This window comes from Coniophora puteana (genome assembly GCF_000271625.1).
Source record: "Coniophora puteana RWD-64-598 SS2 unplaced genomic scaffold CONPUscaffold_12, whole genome shotgun sequence".
Classification (NCBI taxonomy): domain Eukaryota; kingdom Fungi; phylum Basidiomycota; class Agaricomycetes; order Boletales; family Coniophoraceae; genus Coniophora; species Coniophora puteana.
Window position 1 is genome coordinate 1,462,963 of NW_006913064.1, and position 19,464 is coordinate 1,482,426.

General features: G+C 52.3%; 6 protein-coding genes across 6 annotated transcripts; 2 read left to right on the plus strand and 4 right to left on the minus strand.

Moving 5' to 3' along the window:
- Positions 1 to 265: 265 nt before the first annotated feature.
- On the minus strand, positions 266 to 2,422 carry CONPUDRAFT_62376 (FAD/NAD(P)-binding domain-containing protein; the record flags this gene model as incomplete). Its single annotated transcript, XM_007774180.1, has 9 exons — positions 266 to 573; positions 638 to 848; positions 915 to 1,054; positions 1,123 to 1,369; positions 1,422 to 1,642; positions 1,713 to 1,749; positions 1,809 to 1,820; positions 1,877 to 2,177; positions 2,277 to 2,422. The coding sequence occupies 9 exons, from the start codon at positions 2,420 to 2,422 to the stop codon at positions 266 to 268; spliced, it is 1,623 nt and encodes a 540-aa protein (XP_007772370.1).
- Positions 2,423 to 3,131: 709 nt separating this feature from the next.
- On the minus strand, positions 3,132 to 5,226 carry CONPUDRAFT_84514 (Glc-6-P isomerase). The gene is made up of 5 exons (XM_007774616.1): positions 5,161 to 5,226; positions 3,966 to 5,077; positions 3,527 to 3,914; positions 3,379 to 3,470; positions 3,132 to 3,314 (listed from the first exon to the last, which is right to left on the minus strand). Exons 1-5 carry the CDS (start codon positions 5,180 to 5,182, stop codon positions 3,270 to 3,272), a joined length of 1,659 nt encoding a protein of 552 aa, XP_007772806.1. The 5' UTR covers positions 5,183 to 5,226; the 3' UTR covers positions 3,132 to 3,269.
- A 1,188-nt stretch (positions 5,227 to 6,414) lies between these two features.
- CONPUDRAFT_157686 (uncharacterized protein) lies at positions 6,415 to 8,834 on the plus strand (the record flags this gene model as incomplete). The annotated part of the gene is made up of 4 exons (XM_007774617.1): positions 6,415 to 6,465; positions 6,518 to 6,758; positions 6,818 to 7,551; positions 7,614 to 8,834. 4 exons carry the CDS (start codon positions 6,415 to 6,417, stop codon positions 8,832 to 8,834), a joined length of 2,247 nt encoding a protein of 748 aa, XP_007772807.1.
- A 58-nt stretch (positions 8,835 to 8,892) lies between these two features.
- On the minus strand, positions 8,893 to 10,045 carry CONPUDRAFT_157687 (uncharacterized protein; the record flags this gene model as incomplete). Its single annotated transcript, XM_007774618.1, has 5 exons — positions 8,893 to 8,922; positions 8,984 to 9,221; positions 9,281 to 9,437; positions 9,497 to 9,652; positions 9,703 to 10,045. The coding sequence occupies 5 exons, from the start codon at positions 10,043 to 10,045 to the stop codon at positions 8,893 to 8,895; spliced, it is 924 nt and encodes a 307-aa protein (XP_007772808.1).
- Positions 10,046 to 11,810: 1,765 nt separating this feature from the next.
- CONPUDRAFT_84515 (cytochrome P450) lies at positions 11,811 to 13,517 on the plus strand. Its single transcript, XM_007774619.1, has 2 exons — positions 11,811 to 12,508; positions 12,629 to 13,517. The coding sequence occupies exons 1-2, from the start codon at positions 11,900 to 11,902 to the stop codon at positions 13,289 to 13,291; spliced, it is 1,272 nt and encodes a 423-aa protein (XP_007772809.1). The 5' UTR covers positions 11,811 to 11,899; the 3' UTR covers positions 13,292 to 13,517.
- A 4,291-nt stretch (positions 13,518 to 17,808) lies between these two features.
- Positions 17,809 to 18,807, minus strand: CONPUDRAFT_38642 (uncharacterized protein; the record flags this gene model as incomplete). Its single annotated transcript, XM_007774166.1, has 7 exons — positions 17,809 to 17,938; positions 17,999 to 18,127; positions 18,189 to 18,229; positions 18,282 to 18,334; positions 18,398 to 18,477; positions 18,534 to 18,694; positions 18,757 to 18,807. Coding segments are annotated over 7 exons (645 nt in total), but the record flags the coding sequence as incomplete, so codon positions are not given.
- Between the last annotated feature and the right edge of the window lie 657 nt (positions 18,808 to 19,464).

A 19,464-nucleotide genomic window follows, 5' to 3' on the forward strand; every position in this document is an offset into this window, starting at 1 on the left:
AAAATTCATGACTTCACCAATAGTCGTTCCACATAGCATCCAAAGTGCGTTGCCGCTCATCCTCCTCCGTCGTGCCGATGAACGGATCCAGCCCGAGCGAAGCAAGCGCGCCCGTAAACGACTCACTATCGTTGTGGCTATATGCAGCGCCGTAGTGGCCTGCCGCCCAATACTTCCCTATTTCAGCAGAACTACGGTGGTGTCGTCAGGCTAAGAACGCAAACGACAGAACGCGAACGACTCACTACTTCGGCAATCCGTCAATCTAGCAAAACAGAACGAGCACACTCAGTCTGTGGAAATACCAACGAGGTGCGCCAGTGCTTACCTGTTTACCGCCGTACTTTGTAGCAGCCTCGTTGATCCACCCCATATAATACCTCTCCATCCGCGCAAGACGCTCGGGTCCAAGGAACGGCAGCTCCTTGCCAAACCCTCCGCGGTCTTTCACGAGCTCAGCATACATATCCCACATCATCGCCTCATTAGGCAGCTTCGCAGCGCCGGTCCAGACCTTGGCGAGCGCCGCGCTCTGATACCCACAGTACGAGAACGTCTGCGTGCCGAACGTGACTTGACAAACACCACGTCAACACGACCGCCGAGCTCGCGAGGCTGTGAGAAAGAGGACACTTACAGCTCAAGAAAGCGAGCGTCGGATCGCGGATGTACCACACGTCGAGGTGCATGTCGCGCATGTACTGTCCGCTCATGGGCAGGAACGGCCTCACGCTGCTGCTCGCGCCTTCGTGCGGCACGTACGTGGACTCTTCGTAGTACTGCGGGAGGAACGGGAACGAGTAGCGGAAGCCGGTGCCGAAGATAATGTGGTCCACGCCGGTCAGGATCTACAACAAATTATATCTAATGTTGAGCGGAGGGTATCATGGGCGCAAGAGAAGAAGGGCTCGCACCGTCCCGTTGGCGAGCTCAATCTTTGACGTCTCAAATGTGGCGCCTTCTTCCAAGGGGAGGAACTGCTTGATCTCGGGTATGATCGTCGTGTTGCGCGGAAGCCGGGCGAGGAAGTTAATGGCCGAGTACCTCTCGTTAACTAAAATATAGAGTTAACAAATAATAATTGCCACTACATACACACGATGAGAAATTGTCGGGACGTACCATTCTTCGCCTTAATCGACTGCAACACCTGCCTCGCATGCTTATTGATATCCCGCGAAATCTCCCCTCCACTCGTCTGCGCGCCGACGATAAGCACCGTCTTGTTGTCCATCGGCTCGGGCCGCCTGTACACCCTCGAATGCGTGAGCTTGTCGGGAAAGCGAGCTTTCCACTCCGCGAGGCCAGGAATGCTGGGCATGTACGGCGCGTTATACCGTCCCGAGGCTACTATGACGGCGTCGAAGTCCTGTGTCCCTCATTTCAATGCTGGACTAGATAGGAGCGTGGGTGATGCGCACCTCGGTCCACCAAGTCGCCCTCGACTTTCCGGAAGTCACGTCGGGGACGAGCTTCTTGACCCACAGGCGCCAACCCTGCTCTTCCCCAGCATCGTTGAGACGCTTTTCGATGAGCTCGACACGAGTGCTATACGAGAATGAAGGGTTCTCGTCGTTGCTATTCGCTCCAAGGAGCGACGCGTATGCACGGAGGTAGCCTTGTAGCTGCCATTGGGTCAGCTCTAACAACCATCATATAAGGCCAGGTCAGCGTCACATCGTAAAAAGCAAGAAGCAATGCGACTGGCGTACCCCACTGCGTCCCAGCCGGCCAAGGGAACTCGGGAATCTGAATGCACACGCATATAAGCGCTCTATCAACCGAGCCAACACACCCGACGTTCTCACCTGTTGCAAAGGCTTCAAACACCGTCAGCATCCCCCTCTCTGAAACCAGTCTCTTTACATGTACTCACCGAAGGCGCATTCGACTTCAACGACTCCCACACCGGACTCGGGCCTCTAAAGTACCTCCACTCCTCCTCCCCCTCCCCACCATGCGCGTTCCCCTCCTCATACTCGACTGAATACGGCAGATCGACCCCAGGAGGCGGCAGCGACGGCACGTAGTCCGCGAGCGGAACAGGGGCATTCGGCACGGGCGCATCGGGAGCGGTGTCGTCGGTGTAGTGCCAGTTTCCGCCTGGCACGTCGTCCCGCTCGAACACGCGCACGTCGAGGCCGGCTTCGATGAGCTCGCGATAGGCGATAAGCGCGCTGTTCGCGGCTGTGAGCTGCAGGCGATGAAAGGGGGAAAATAGACACAAAAAAGGGAAGGTGGAAGGGGAGAGGAGAAGGATAGAGAAGGATGCGTACCTAGGCCCAGCACCAACAATGGCGACCTTGCGTATCGGATACTTGAACTCGTACACCCCCTCCTCTTTGTCTGCCGCTTGCGTTCCGGTGCTGAAAGGCGACTGGGCCGCCGCGACGCACGCACGCGCCGCGCACACGACAGCCATCAAGCTCATTAGATGCATGACGAGCGACGATCCCTTTTCTCAGCTGGAGCGTATGTTGTGAAGAAGAAAGCGGAAAGTGAGTTACCACTCTGTGTGCGAAGACGTCCGTTATAGCTCAAAGCGCACTGATAACAGTAGGCTGCACAGGAGGTGGGTGTATGATTAAGCCTATCTCTGAACGCATGGATGCTGGCACGGATGATGAACGTATGTGGAGGTGCTATTCTGAGCGTGAGGCTCGTCCACCTCAGTCCCTGGCCTCATGACTCGGGCATGGCCGATGGAGGTTTATCAAGGCTGGTCTGACGGGAACGGCGCAACGGGTGGCATCATATCAGAGCCATGTTGGCGGGAAGAGGGATGGAGGAGAGTCAGGGAATAGCAAGGGGCTCCCCGACGGAAGCACGAACACCACCGTGCCCGATCGCGTCTGCTCCGACCCTGCGGCCCGACATGCCGGCTGGCGCGGAGGTACCGATGCACCCCCAAGATCAGCGTCTACAAGCCGGAGCCCTGGTAAACGCAAACTAAGGTTCAACGTCAACAAACCTACGAACTCAAAGCAAGAGATGTCAGCATGTGTCGGGACCATCAGAGACTTCCTTGACATCGGACGTGCCCTGAAAGCCTCAACTCTCGCCCGCTTTCACCGAGCAGTCATAGGCGAGAAGTCATAGGCGAGAACAGATCCAAGTCTGACAACTCATTTCCGCTCTAGCAATACAGATGCATTTCCTCCCTCCCTTGTTAGTACGTACAGATCTTACAAGTCTATGGTTTTGTATCCAGCACTTCAAAGCTTCATCCCCCTTCTCTCAGCCGCAACGTCAGAAGTGAGAGGACCAAGTCACTCCTTCCTGTACTTCTGGTAGTAGTGGATCAGGCCCGTAGTCTGTGCATAGCACGAGTACCACGTCAGCATCAAGAATCCCACTATAAGTAGAATGAGTACGCACCGAGCTATCATGGTCCTTGACATCCTCGGGCTTCCCGAGCTGCGCCAGAATGTTCTTCGCGAGGACCTTGCCCAGCTCAACACCCATTTGATCTATCACCGCCTTCAGCTCCCAGCCTGTTAGATAGAACGGCGGGAACGCGGCGCACCAAACGAGTTGATCCCCCAGATAACACCCTGCGTAAAGATCTTATGCTCATACAGCGCAACCAGCGCGCCCAGCGTTCTTGGCGTAAGCAGCGGGAACATAATACTGTTGCTTGGCCTGTTCCCCTCAAACACCTTGCTCTTCACGAGCGCCTCGCTCGCACCGCTCCCGAGCTCCTTGCGCACCTCCGCCTCCGTCTTGCCGAACGCGAGCGCTTCGGGCTGCGCAAAGAAGTTGGACAGCAGGATCCGGTGGTGCTTCGAGTGAGCGATCGGGTTGTGCGTCGTCGTCGGCGCGAGGAAATCGGCGGGGATGAGCTTCGTGCCTTGGTGCACGAGCTGGTAGAACGAGTGCTGCCCGTTCGTGCCCGCCGCGCCCCAGATGATCGGCTGCCGGCGATGACGTCAGTGTTAGTTAGGCTTATCAGGGGAGGCACGAACCCCAGTCTGGTAGTCGACGCGCTGCCCGTTCTTGGTGATGAACTTGCCGTTCGACTCCATGTCGCCCTGCTGGAAGTAGTCCGCAAACTTGTGGAGGTACTGGTCGTACGGCAGCAGCGCGTGCGTCTGCGCGCCATAAAAGTCGTTGTACCACACCCCGATCACCGCCAGCAGAACAGGCAGGTTGTTCTCCAACGGCGTCTCCTTGAAGTGCTTGTCCATCCCGTGCGCGCCCTTCAGCAGCTGCTCAAAGTTGTCGTACCCCACGACAAGAGCGATTGACAGCCCGATGGCGCTCCAGAGCGAGTACCGCCCGCCAACCCAGTCCCAGAACGCGAACATGTTCGCTTGGTCGATCCCGAACGCAGTAACTGCCTTCGTGTTCGTGCTGAGCGCGACAAAGTGCTTCGCGACGTGCGCCTTGTCCTTCGCGTGGCCCAGAAACCACTCCCGCGCCGACTCGGCATTCGTGATCGTCTCCTGCGTCGTGAACGTCTTGCTCGCAATGATGAACAACGTCGTCTCGGGGTTGCACACGCGCAGCGTCTCTGCGATATGCGTCCCGTCGATGTTCGACACAAAGTGCGCCGTCAGATCGCGCTTCGCGTACGGGCGCAGTGCCTCCGTCACCATAACGGGGCCCAAATCCGACCCGCCAATACCGATGTTGACGATCGTGTCGATCGTTTTGCCCGTGTACCCCTTCCAGCTCCCGCTGCGCACGGACTCGGAGAACTCCTTGATGTGCGCGAGCACGCCCGCCACCTCGTCGACGCCCCCTTCCTGGATCTTGAATTCGTCAAAGTTGCGCAGGGCGACGTGCAGCACCGCACGGTCCTCCGAGGTGTTGATGTGCTCGCCGGCGAACATCTTGTCGCGGTACGTCTCGAGCTGGGCCTCGCGCGCGAGGGCGAGCAGCTTGGCGAGCACGGGCTCGGTGATCAGGTTCTTGGAATAGTCGAGCAGGAAGGTGGCGGAGGCATCTTCGGAGTCGCTGTACTCCTTGGAGAACTTGGAGAACCGGCTTGGATCCTGGGCGAAGAGATCCTTGAGGACGAGCTTGCCGTGCTCCGAGTCGTAGATCTGCTGCAGCTCCTTCCAGGTAGTGTATTCTGTGCATGATCGAGCGTCAGCTTGGACCTCGCCACGATCGCCTGCGCTTGCGATCGGCGCGATCAGAGATCTTGAGACGCACCTGAGGCGAGTTTACCGCTCATTTTGTGTAGTTTGTCGGTCAGTCAAGGCTGATAATAAGGAAGATGGGAAAGGGTGCCGGATGTCCCCTATGACGCCAACATTTATATCCAGCCTTCGCAAGGCAATCGTGAGAAATACGGGATAGACAGGGGCCACCAGACCGCGTTCGCCCGTCTTGTGTCCAGTAAGCAAAATAGTAAGCAGACAGTAAGTCCACAGTAAGCCGACCTAAACCTATAACCACGGCAGCCTGGCTAGCGCCTATCGGGTTGATTGCTGCTGCCAACGTTGTCGCTATAGGTCAATAGCGGACATCAAAGGACACGATGATGAGAACGCGGGCCGTGATTGAAGACTGTCATCCCAGGCCGTCGAGAGAAAAGGGTTACTAACGGCAACGACCAGCCCTACCATCCGATGCCGCAAAGCCACAGCAGCCACGCACGGAGGCAAAGTTGATACTCACGGGGACTTGCAAAGTGCATCGGCTTAGGGGCATGCGTAAAGAGCTTGGCGCTTCCATCCCGCGACGCACGCAGGCTGTTGCACTCTCGATCACTGCAACCAAACTCACGAAGTCGTTTTGAACGTTCTCCGAAGCGCCGTTGACCAGCCCTTAAACTTGGCGAAGGCCGCCGCTGCCAACGAACGACCACCGCGTACGTGACTTATTAATTACTTAGCCGAGCCATGTCTCCGCACTGGGTCTCCGCCGTCTCGATCTCTCCAATTCTCCGCCGAGAGCGAAAGAGAGGGTGTGAATTTCTATATTTATTCTGCCGACAGCGACGCTCGCGCGTATGCATCAGATGTTCTCACGCCTTCCGGCTGCTCGTGATCGCTCCCGCCCTCGTGGAGAACGTCTGGTTTCTGAGAAAGGCGGTGGTCGCCGCCAGAATGCCGCCGCCGCCACCGCCAACAAACACCGAGCGGAAAGTAAAAGAGTCACGTGATACTACGCGTCGCGTCAAGCCACCTCAGCCACAGGCAAGCCACAGGCAAACCTTAGCCATAGGCAAACCTTAGCGACAGGCAAGCCACAGGATGCCTTTCTACATTTGTCTCAATGTACTTGTTCATATATAAACCGTTCCGCAGCTCAAAACTGTCCTCTGTTCACAACTACTCCCCCCCTACTCACATCTCGCTTGCTGACGGCTCCTGCGCTGTTATGCCACCCTCCCCAGCACCTCTCATTGTCCATGACCATCCCTACTGCCCATGGTGTACCGCCGCAACGATGCTGATACCAATGCTATGCGTCAAGGGACTTGACGGGCATGTAGGACTCTACTTTCTGAAGGTACGTCTTACACTATGACCACTGTGCATGCCTAACGTGTTTTTAGTGTCAGAAGAGAGGCGCGCATCCTTGGGACCAAGAGTACTGGTTCTGGTATGACAGCGAAGATGGTGCACCCGACTACATCATCAAACTTGCTCCGAACGGCCCTTTTGGACGCAAGTCTTCAAAGAGGCCTTCACCCTCAAGCTCTCAGCAGTCGCTTCAGGATGACCTTACCCTCACCCTCCCTCTGCCTACACCGGATGCTGGTCAGCTGGTGACAGCTCTCGTATCCTCTGCTATGCCCATCAGTGAGTTTTAGCCCTTGTCATTATGTGTTCTCATTAACGCACATCATCGGCTCCTCCAGCAGCAGCATCTCAGCAGCCCACCACCATTGTCACATCGGCCACGCTTCCCCCATCATTGCCCCATGTGGCAGCAGCGTCAACTGCAGACCGCTGTGGTCCTCCTCGCCAGCTGTGTCAAGAAGATGACTGCCCTCAGATGAAGAACACGCGTTGTCCCAAACACCGGTGCAGGACCCATTGCATTGACGACGGAGGCTGTCGGGTTCATAGGCCTCAGGATGCGGGTCAGCGTCAGCGCCTCAAGGCTCGAGCGATAGGCCTGTCAATGTCAGCACCAGTTGCCAGTATTGCTAGTGCCGGTACTCCATCTGCATCAACCTCTGTCACGCCAACCCCTCCATCTGCCGCTCCTGCCTCACTAGAAGACGACTCATGGTTTGCTGATGCGGATCTCTCATGGCTAGACAATATAGATCCCTCTCTCACGCCAGCACCATATTCATCCTCGCTCCCTCAGACTACGCCGACACTCCTCGCTTCCCAGCCACCTCTTCTTGTTCCTTCTTTACAGCCGTCATTACCAGCTTCACAGCGGCCTGCTTCGTTCAAAAACCCTCATGTGGTCGTTGCTGAGGCATCAAAGCTCAAGAAGACGGTACAGCTTAATGACGACTGGCAAGACAAGTTCGACAACGACGCTTGGTTGCAGGTCCAGCAGAGGGAGGTTGAGAAGGTGTTGTTGGAGCGCGATGAGTCGAGAGATCAGGTTATTGAGGTTAATGTGTGGGTTAAGGTGCGCGGCTAATCCACATATTGTTTCTCTTTATCCTTACTCACCGCACCGACCCAAACCAGAATGGTCAGGACGCTGTTGAAGTAACGTTACAAGGATCAAGCTCAGGACCAAACAGCAATGCAGCAATCCCGTACTGGCCCTCATTCGACCTCGCACAGTCCTCCATGCGTATTCCCAACCTCCCTAACATCACAAGTGACGACGTTGTTGAGTACTATTGCCCTGCCGATAACCGATGGAAAGGGTGCAGTGCACACTTTGCATTCACGGTGAGGAATGGCGACATCTTTCTATTCCGCTTGTTCGGCACCACAGACTGCCCAGGTTTTGAAGAACGCAAGAACCGGATCTTCGCTGCTGCAACAACTGTGCAGACTGCCCTCTCTACCGAGCGGAAGAAGGCTCGGGAGAAACTCAAGAGCAGCAAGCGTGCCCGTCAGCTTACTCCACCACTTGCATCCTCTCAGTTTTCGACTTCCTCTCTATCCTCTTGCTCCTTAGTGGATGCCACCCCATCTACGGACCCTCGGCGCCCATCTAAGCGCAAAAAGGACACCAACACCTGCTCTTCTATGGGTGCCCCTTCACCAGCTCAGCGTTCGCATCACCCACACAGTCAAAACCTCTCTCAGCCCACCCCCGAGCCCATCTCTGAGTTTCCCGCGTCATGCTCCATGTCACCACTAGCTGTTGACGGGGGAGACAAGGCTACAACTGCGTGTACCTCACTTCTGGCAAACCATATCGTTGGCGACGAACCAGCTCGTGAATACGGCTTTCCCATGTTTCCTCGCGCGTCCCACGTTACATCAAAGAAATCATGGCCTTCTGGCTGGTATACCGACGACATACGGGCTGGCCTTGATCTATTCGAGTCCAAGAAGCTTGCTCGTGTCAAGCAGGGTGAGCGCTTTCAGATGATTTTTGGTGCGGGTGTGCGGTATGTACGCGAGACGGTCAGGGACCAGAACGCTCGCTGGAATCGGCTCAGAGAGCGCACGGACTTGTACACGAAATTCGTAGGCCATTGCCTGATGAGCTGCCTTTCCGCACGTTCGGCTTGTGGTAGGAGTGACAACGATAGAGTCAACACAGTTGACAACCGCACAGAGATGACCCTTCTCTTCCTCATGCTTCGGACAGAAGTGGTTGCGAGACTTGAGGAGAGGGATAATGCATCGGAACTCCTTGCAGGCAGGGTGCCCAATCGTCAGGCCGTCGCTGACAATAGGCTGGCATTTTCCTATTGGAAGATATGTCAGGGTAACATGCCTCAATAAGAGAATGGAGGCTTACTTAGTGTTCGCTTCCCCTGTTCATCAAAACACTCAAAGACCCTCATGCATACATGACAATAGTGGCGGAGCTCTGTCTGGCCGAGCTTTACTATGCGTTTATTACGAGCCTTCATGGCCTTGTTGAAACGTACTCGCTGCTCGCCATCGTGAGGGACCCTGAGACGCACCCCATGCACCTTACAGTCACGGAGCAGAGCAAGGACAATAAAGGCAGTCCAGACGTGATCGGTGTTCAGTTTGGGTGAGAAGGGGAGACGTCGAAGCTTCTGAGAGAGCATCTGAGGGCGGGAGTAGTACTGCCGTGTCAACTCTTCTATATTGCAGCCAAATGACTGCTCATATATCCTGGCCAAGCTTGTAGCCGCCGTACTAGTGATCGGATACATATAAGATATATGAAGGGAGTTAGGAGGAAAGAGGGGACGTACGCGCCAATGAGCAATGACGTGGTCCAGTGGTTGGCAAGCCTGGCATCCACATAGTGATGATCGTCAACTTGGAGGTATTCGGGTAACTCTTGGTAATAGATACGTGTCTCCGAGCCACGAGGAATGTAGTAGTTGCTACGATAATTGGTACCGCACCCTGTAATATCTTGTGTGAGCATATTATAAGGCTCTATAGGGATGAAGCTAAAGACGCACCTATGCAGGTCAAGTGTATGACCTTTGCCCACTGGATACCGATGTCAAACGTGAACACGATGCCATCACGTATAGTTTCCTTGCGCATTTCAGATGTGCGGTCTCTACATGCATCATTGATACACTTCTTGGAAGGTGGAGCCAGGGTTTTATATGCTAGTATGATAAGACATGCTGCGGTATGTAAGATAAGGTCAAGTACTCACATATGCCCTTGTCCCACCCTGACTCAACAAACCTTTGTACGCGTGCAGCTAGCTCCTGCGAATCGCTCGCCATGGTCCATATTGCATCCTTGAATGCACCCCAGAGAGAGTTGACGAGGTCTAATGGGAGATTTGTTTGATCTGCAATCCACGCTGCATGAATCTCTGGGAGGAGCGGAGGTGCTTGAGTAATCGTGTCGATTGTTGCATGATGGATTAAGGCGATGACCTCTCGTTCGGCATAGCATAGCTTCAGGAACTCGTTGATTTGTTCTAAGTCATAGGCTAGTACGTGAGGATAGGCGTGAAACACGCGGTGGACAAGCTCGAGGGGAATAGGCATAATAGTGGTGGTATCGCTAAGATAGGGCAGCTAGCTTGACTGTTTGACGTGTCTGGGTCACAAGCGGGGTTGCGTTTGCACCGCCACCACCGCCACCACCAACGCCCCCGCCGCGCAACGCCGCCTTTCTCAGAACCCTGACTTTCTGCCCTCGTGGGTCTATAGCTGTCTGTTGGGCGTAGGATGTCGCCCGGCCGAACGAAGGTTTGATAGAGGGTCGCATGTGCTGTGGCGGTCTGATTCAGAACGTGGTAGAAGCGTGTACACTATCAGACAACGGCGTCAACGCCAAATAAGCTCAAGATTCGTTTATGCATGCATGCGGGGACGGGCCGAATCGCGTAATTCATTGACTATAATTGACAGTGGACGACGCAGCGCAACTCGTCGAACTTTAAAGCTGCGATAACGCCCATTGGAGACAGCTTGCTCGAAGATAATTGAATAAGGCTTCATTGCGACGACACTGAGTCTGAGCGTCTATCGATATGACTAGATCCGCCAGTACGGAATATCGTCACTCGTAGCGATGATCCTTGTAATCAAGATTAGAGAATATCATGACAAGTGTTGGCCGACGGCCCGAAAATACTCCACGAAGGAGAAAGACGACTCGTCGGCCCCCGAGACGCATACACACGCAGTTGGAGGTGTGGGTATTCGGTTTTAGCCTTTTTGCGCCAAGGTGAAGCACAGCGGGCTGTGTGGCGTATCCATATAGCAGCCTGGTTTTGCGAGTTACGGCCGGATAACAACGAATGCGAGTGATCGCGTAGTGATGGTGGCAGCTCAATGTATAACTTACGGAGAAGAAAAAAAAATATTGCTGGATATTGGATCGGACTCATTGGAGACGTCGAGAGTCGGAGCTTGGGACGTCTTGCCTTTGCGGTGGGTAGCCAGACGGTGAGGGTCGAGGCACGTTGAGGCCTCGAGGTGGGCCGAGAGTGTCATTTAGTGGATCGTGGTGCGTGCTGTGGGCGGGTTGAGATGAAGAAGTAAGTACAGCAGTCCGTTACGAGAACGCCAAGACGATGGCGAGGGCTGGGGGAGATCAGCAAAGTTACCATCCGAGCAAGGCACGTCAAGAAAAAACTTAACTTGGCAAGTTATGGCAACATTGCCGAACGTATACGGTGTCGGAAGATGTTGCCGGACAGAGATGACGTGTGCCTGAATCCTAACGGCCCCTGGATTGATTTCGTCATGCATATTTGGGCAGAGGAAAAAACATTTGCTAAGAGTATAGAGTTTTATGAGCACAAGGACAGGAAGGATTCAATCTTCGTCCCGTTACCTCCTCTCGCTAGCATATGCTCTTGCGCTCATCCCTTGTTCGCCGTCTGTGACGCTGAATACACAATGCTCGACGCCCTGCCTTTCTCAATCTCGCCACTCTCTGCCGTCGCTACTGTCGCGACGTTGACGGCGGTATGGACACTCAAGCGTCTCTTCACAGTCCCGGACTCGCTCCGACATCTGCCCTGCGTTCCCCTTTTACCCCTTATCCGCAGCTATGCATCCATGGAATCGGAAGACAAGCGCATACATCGACTCGTTCTGCCGTTTGCAAACGAGCACAACGAGAAGATGGTTGTGGTGTGGGCTGCAGGTCAATGGATGGTGCACGTGCTCGACCCCAAGGTGAGTCTCGCCCGCCCCATCCGCGTCCCTGTCGTGCTTGGCCCGCGTCTCGTCCGTCGTGCTGATCTCCCATCTCCATCTCCCATGAATCCACACTTTCATCTCCACCACCTCCTCGGTTCTCGATGCCGCCCGCCCTGAATCCCTGACTCCCTGCCGCAGCTGTTTGCCGAAGTCAGCAGTGGCATCAACACGTTCCTGAAGCAGCCCATGAGCGAGGATGCCCTCATCTCTCGTTTCTTTGGCTCGTCCAACGTCATCTGGACCAACGGCGACGACTGGAAGCGCCAGACCGCCATCCTCCGCAACGCGTTCAATACCATACCCGTCGATGTCTTCGTCGGCCTCTGCAAGAACCTCTTCGAGGTCATCGAGTCCACCCAAACTCACTCCCTGTCGCAGCCATCGCCATCAGATCCACTCCCGCTCTACTCGGAGAAGAGTCCCCATGCCGACTCGTCACACACCGTTGACTGGTCCGACCTCTCTCAGCGCCTCACCCTCGATGCTGTAGGCTGCTCCATCATGGGGTACAACTACGACTCTCTCCGCACCGCATCGCCCTTTGTGACCGCATACAACCGTCTCATGGAAGATATCGCACATCCGCTGTACCTCATGCTCCCTGCGCTCGAGCGGATACTGCCACGCAAGGAGGCAAACGCGCGGATGGAGAAGCTGTCGAGGGAGCTGTGCGAGCTACTGAATGCCAAGCGGAAAGACCCGGGGCAGGACATCATGACGTTCATGGTGAATGACCCCGAGTTGACTTCAAAGGAGCTGCAGGATAACATGACGGCACTGTTCCTTGCAGGTCACGTAAGTTCCCCCCAATCTTCACCCTTTTCCTACCACCTCATTTCACGCGCACTGCCTACTGCTTCCTTGCATATATCCTATCCTGCCTCTCATCACGGACTCTAACCTGATATGTAACAGGACACGACGACAAGTGTCCTTGCCACCCTCGTCTACTACCTCGCCCGGCACCCCGAGATCCAGTCCAAAGCTCGCGAAGAGGTCACCCGCGTCTTCGCCTCACACGGCGTCTCGGAACCAGAAGACATCTCTGTAGTCACATCCCAATCCCTGCCCTACCTCACCGCATGCGTCAAAGAAACGATGCGCATACAGCCCCCGGGCACCTACATCACACCGCGTATCTCGCCCGGTGTCGTCCTCGGTGGGCAGTACATCCCGCCCGGCGTGCTCATCGTGCCCAACATCTACGCGATCCACCATTCGAGCGCGATCTGGCGCGATCCGGATGTGTTCCGCCCGGAGCGGTTCACCGAGTCACCATCGACGAGCGCGTCGACGACGGGGGCGACGTTCGGCAGTGCGAACGGCGTGGGGTCGTCGGGAAGAGAACCGTGGCTGCCGTTCTCGTCTGGGCCGCGGGTGTGTCCGGCGCACAACTTCTCGCAGTACGAGCTACGCATTATCGCTGCGATGCTGCTGCTGCGGTATGAGTGGCGGCTCCCGCCCGGCTCGTCGCATGCGGACAGGCTGAAGAACGCGTTCTCGAGTCTGGGGATGCTTATCCCTGAGCATCTGGATATTACGTTCACGCGGCGGGCGGATTCTGTTATCGGACGTTGACGCTGGCGTCGGGCGCTTTGAAAAGGCCTTTAGTTGGGCCGCCATCTTTCGTATCCTTATCTCGCTTATACCTTCTGATTCTTCCCATTCCCATATCCTCACAGCGCCCCACGCGCCTCGCGCGTTTCTTTGCTGTCCTGCACACCACCACCCACCTCGCGGGACCACAATCACCCGTTCTTCATCATCAGTTCCCGTTACCCAAGTCTATTCATCGCGCATCCATCTCCCAATTCACACAAAACAATACATGTACGCCTATCATAATATCCACTGCACCTGCCATAGGTGTAATCGTCTCGTGATACGGAATATCATTAGTGTGCACGTACCGATACCTGTAGTGCCTTGATACCTATTTAATATTTATTGCACTTGACTGGTTAGAATCGTGCCTGCGTTTGACTTGGATTTTCATGTTTATTGGTGCTGGATAAGCTCGTTATACGTCTCATAATTTATCGTTCAAACATGGATAACTCAGACATTTCCTCATAGAACCGGTGTGATCATTGTTCTCGAAGAAAGGCTGCGGTCTTGTAAACCTACAGATATAGCACTGAGTTCATCATTGTTCTTTGCGTTGAACGCAATCCTATCTTTACCAAGCTAGAGGACGAGATTCGAGTCCAGCTACGCTGATCCCTGATCATGCTGATGCTACTTTCATGGGACGAGCCAATTCACGTACACTGAACATGGCGCCAGGAGCCTTTCAAAGTACTAAATTGGGCCACCTGTCTCCTTATCCTAATCTCATACCTCTTCGGTTTCCTTATCTCACTCTATACTTCTTTCATCCCATTCCTCTCACATCTTCCCATGGAACACAATCGCTGAAATTATCATGTCAGGCAACAGTTTTTTTTTCGGTAAACAAACAATAGATCGTCTCAATGTATGTAGAACAATAGGATCGCGCTACTTTCACGGCGAAGTATTGAAAAGAGACGGGCTTCTGCGGCCAGCAAATTCATCTTCAGGGTCGCGTCTCCTCTTCTTTTGACGTGGCTGGTCAGACCTCGAAGGCGACGGCGATTGCTCTCGGGGTGATTCGGCTCTATGTGGTGTCCTGCGAGGAGATGGAAGAACTTCATATACACGATCCACAAGAAGCCGCTTCTGCCACCGCTTTGGAAAGTTTCTCTGGGAGGAAAATGCGCGGTGTATGTGTTCGGCGCACGATGAGGTCTCCATTGACTTCGAAGCTAATCCGTTTTCTAACATGATTTCCATCGCTGCTATGGCGGTGGTCAGCTTTTTTTCTGGTGATATAGTGAGGTTAGCGAGTTCACAAAGAGCCATACAGAAGTATCCATACTATCTTTCCTTGCTATTACCTCGCTAGATTTGTGTATGTTGCGCAAAGAGCCGTCAATTAACTCTTTACCTAGCTCTTGAATCTCGTCTAACAAAGGCAGTTAGTCACCAAATTACAGATCCCACTTCCGTGGCTCACCAAGGTGGGAGAAAAATGCTAATACATGTGTTTGATGCACGAAATCCTTCCATTCAAGGACTTGACAAGCCTGTTCATCGGATCTTTTCGTGTCTTTATCTTCTTTATCAGACACCTTGGTGAGGATACCCCGGGCACGACTTGTAACTATATCCATGATTATTCGATGATCATCACCTATGTAAAAGTCGCGGTCAGTGGACATACAACACATAGAAGTAGGTTTACCATGCAGCTTTAATTCATTAATCATGTCATTAATGGCAGACAATGCTTCGAGCTTATCTGGGATACCATCTTGAAGTGCGACATTCAATAGATCTTCAATACTGGCAGAGAACTGCTTGTCAAGAATATTGTGAAAATGATCTGACGAACATGAGCCAGATGACGCATCTGATAACCGGTAAAAGAGCCAACCATGTTTCGCCATGAGAACTAGATTGACAGCTCCCACCAACTCCTCGTCAGAGCTATCATGACCAAGTTTGGCTATGGCCGATCGCACCAGATCCTCACTATTCAGGCGTTCCCGTATTTCTACTGCCGGAGATATCAGCACATGTTTTATTAACGCAAGCTAGCCGCGTTACTTACCACAGTCCAGAAGGCTTTCAATGACTTTGATCCCATCAATACATAGAGTTTTCGTTTTTCTAGGCATGAAGTCTCCGCAGGAAAACATCGTCTGGATTGTATTGATAATTTGCGGGCTCTTCTCAGCTGTTAAGAATTTCTGGGTTTCCGCGATGAATTCCGAATCCGAGTCATGGTGCAAGAATCTGGAAAGAGCGTATACAACTTGAGTGTGCGGATTACCTGAGAGAGTTGCTAATATTTGAAGATTGATGGAAGTCTTCATACTGAACATCTTTGAGAAAGCTCCTGAGAGGCCAAATCGAAAACGAGGATCTGGGGAGCTTGAGAACGCATTACATTGAATATCAGAACGACCTTACTTTTGGTTAGTTTCACCATAACCTCTGTGGTTGCCTGGAAAGCCGATGGTGATCTTATCATACGAATAAGTCGCGAAACAAGACCCTTCGAGATCAAATCTTCTCCTAACATATCTAAAAGCACACGGTGAGTTATATGCTAAGAACTGTCGAGCGAAAAGAGACAAAAGCAAATAAGTGTATAATTGAAATGAATGAATGAAACTATAATTAAAATAACATGGAGGTCTTACCGTTGTTCAGCATTCGGGTGAGTGAATGTGCTACAAACTCCCTTTCTTTGACAAGTAGGTATTCGAGCGTCTGGGTTATGCTGGATACAACGTGACGGCGAATCAGTTGCCTGTCTAGATCAAAAGTCAAATACAACCTCACAATAAATCGTCATTACTTACGTATATCGTAATCCGCAGCCATAATCATCCAATCAACTATGCTCAGTAGAACATATATGTTGGTATGGAAGCGCTCTGTTAATCGAGCTATACGGCGGAAAATGTTCTTTTCCTCCAGTAAAGCGTAGAGGCGCTTGGCATCTACCGAGTGATAACAATATTGGATGAGAAATTCATCACTCGTCAGCACATTGGCACTTACGTTCAGATTTTTTCTTGTTGAAGATCTTAGTTAACAGTCGCAAGACAGAAACTACCGCTCGTGGGTCTGTTAATCCATCCTGCAAATGAGACTGTATATTACAAGGCAGAAGTAAGTGCTTACGTTTAGTATCAATGAATCTTATGTATTGGCTAAAGTTCCTCCGATTCCGAGTCGACGCCTCCATCCATGACATGGCGAACATTACGTCTGAGAGCAAATTACCAGTCAGATCATCGTCACTTCACAAAGTTATCTGAAGCTAAAGCGACCTTTTTGAAGAAGCAATGATAAGGTTTGTATGCTGAAGATAGTCGCAATCTTACTTTCATGAGAGTGACCCGATATCAAGAGCAGATCAAACGTGCTTGAACAAAGAATATTCTCGCGAACCTCTTGGAGTCCTCTTTGAAGAGCGCGAGAACAGATGGGGTGAAGCGTGACACAGGCCCGAATATGGTAGTCAGCGTAGGTACTGTTTAACATCTCAATGGCCGATTGTGCGACATCAATAAGCTTCAAATCAACTTCGACAATATCAGGTAGCTCAGGAATTTCGGCCTGGTTCCCTGAAAAACCATCGTTTGACGAAGAGTTTATCTCGCAGAAGGCAACTGCAGCGCTCATCTTTATGAAGATGTGGTCGTCTTTCAGAATCAGGCTCCATAGCACTCTCTGCATCGTGTATAAACCATCGTCAGTCTTTTCTCCTATATCACAATTAGTGTAATCAGAATATTTGACTAGAGAGTTGAACATACGAAATTTTGCCAAAAAGGCCAAGCAATCGACCAATTCTTGGAAGTGGCTGCTTCTCGTGCCTGCGTCTTTCAATCGAGAAATCTCGTTCAGAATCGCTTGGCTCGTATGGGTGTGAAACCTGTTATCTTCCCAGTCTCGCTCGGGTGTTTTGAACTGGGTCTGATCAGCCGTGTCGGTCCAGTGGAAGGGCTCGGGCCACGAGCTCCAGCCTCCCTGTATTTTGGCTCTGGGTTTGTAGCCCTCACGATAACGAGCAGAAATATGGATTTTCTGGTTCGGAAGTACGAATCGAGGTTTGCCAAGGTGCCATCTATAGCAACTTGCGTCAGCCCAACATCTCAATGTAAATGGAAGTAATGGCGCCTTACCTTCTGGTATATTTAGTGCCTCCCGGCATGCCATTGGAAACCAACTGCTTAAACGGGAGAAACTCCATGATCCACCAGGGTCCTGTCAGCGATTCGGTTGGTGTCCTCCTGAAGTCTTGAAGCCAGAACGTGTCATTCTCGACTCTGGACTGGAATTCCAGACCAGCGTCTTGCGCTTCTTTTTTCATCCACAGAAGTGACATCCCACCTATCTGATCATGATCCGGTCCATTTCCTCCGCCACTGTTTCACGGGTTTGTGTTATCCGCTTAATAAGATGTTTTGGATAAGAACTCACACATCAGAGTGAGTTCCAGGGAACCAAACCTCTTTTATAGGGTCACTCATTTCTGAGCGACCACTCTTATCGACGACGTATTCCGGTAGAAACTTGACTCTACGCTCATCGAGAGCCAGCGCATGCCGAAATATCTTGATGTGTGCGCATGATCTCGTAGCTGGAAGTGTTTCTCCTGTGAACCCGACCGATGATACAGTATCCCTTGCGTTTGTATGAGATATTCAAGTAAAGAGAGGCTAAAAATGCCAGACCGAAACTTACCAAGCGCCAAGAAAGTGAACAGAGACGTTGGGGTGGCAGAACGTGTCCTTAAATCTCTCCGCGAGCTTGTTCCTTTCAATGTTCTTATGCCTACTCGAGCTGTCTAGAGACGCATACAGTTCGAACGCACTAAGTCGCGGTATTCTGTGGTCACGCATGTAAAACATCTGCTTTTAGCATGCGTACTCACAAAGGTATTTGTACGTTGTTTCCGGGAAACAAAAGTCCGACCTAACAACATGATGATATGAAGCAGCGTTTACAAGATTGAAGCGTATCATACCTTGTCAATCATTCCAGCCACCGCGCGAGCCTGATATGCACCGCGAGAAAATCCTACAGCGGATAGGCGGTCATTAATAAGGCGAGAGGGGTTAGCGTAAATATTTCCCTACGCACCATATAGGTAGATTTTGTCGCCTTGTCGATAGTTATCCGCCAACCAGCGGTAAACGTCCATGATGACTGTTTCAAGGTTCCTAATGGAGCCACCATGAACCATTGGATAATATCGGATGGGTTAACATGCACCTACCACGCAATTGCTAGATCGATCCGCTTGTAAAGTAATTTTTGCTTCCAGTACGTCAGGGACCGCCACGAAGGTCTAGCATAAGTGCCAATGCCACTCGCATAATACGTGAGTTGCTGCTCAGACTTTCTGACTTGCTCATAGAGACGGATGACGTTGGTATTCTTTGGGAAGGTCTTTGGGAAGGATGAGTGATGTACGGATGGCAATCTGACTAGGTCCAAACCTTTGATCCAAACTTTTTCGATGTACCATCAATGCATACTACGAGGTTTCTGCCCGATGATTTCCTCGTCCCTAGAAGTGCTGAAACTGGCGAGTTGAGCTGAAACCGATGGGATATATTCTGGCCGAATCGTGGACCACGAGTTGGTGTGGTCGGAGAGACAGGTAACACCGGACTCTTGGTGGGACCTGAAGGGATGTCAGTCGTCCGCAGTAGAGGGCGTCATTCTGTTCGCAGTAAGGAAGCTTACCCTGAGACGATTGCGCGTCCCTAGGGACTTGTTGGATGGAGAAGACATCGTCGTCGGACATGTAGTATGCGCTGCGAAGTAAATGACGGGAAGAGATGGGAAGGAGGATCATTTGCCTTTTATTTTGCCTTTATCTAGGTATCTTGAAGCGCTGAACAGACGCTCGCTGTAGTACTCAAAGAACGATTTCAAAATGAGAAGTAGTGAAGAAGGCAATAAAGACATAGCATCGGAGATGTCCATTCCCCAAGGACCTTTGATGCGAAAAGCGCAGCTGCATAACATAGCTTTTACTCGGCCAAGAAATGTTCCTGAATTGGTGACGTTTCAGATGATTCCAGATCTAGTGACGCGACTTCGATTGGAATAGTTCTGAGCGTCAAAGGACACTATACATATACAGGGCGTCTACAACGGAGCGTTTACCACCCGTTCTTTTTATTTCGAAAGTTGAGGAA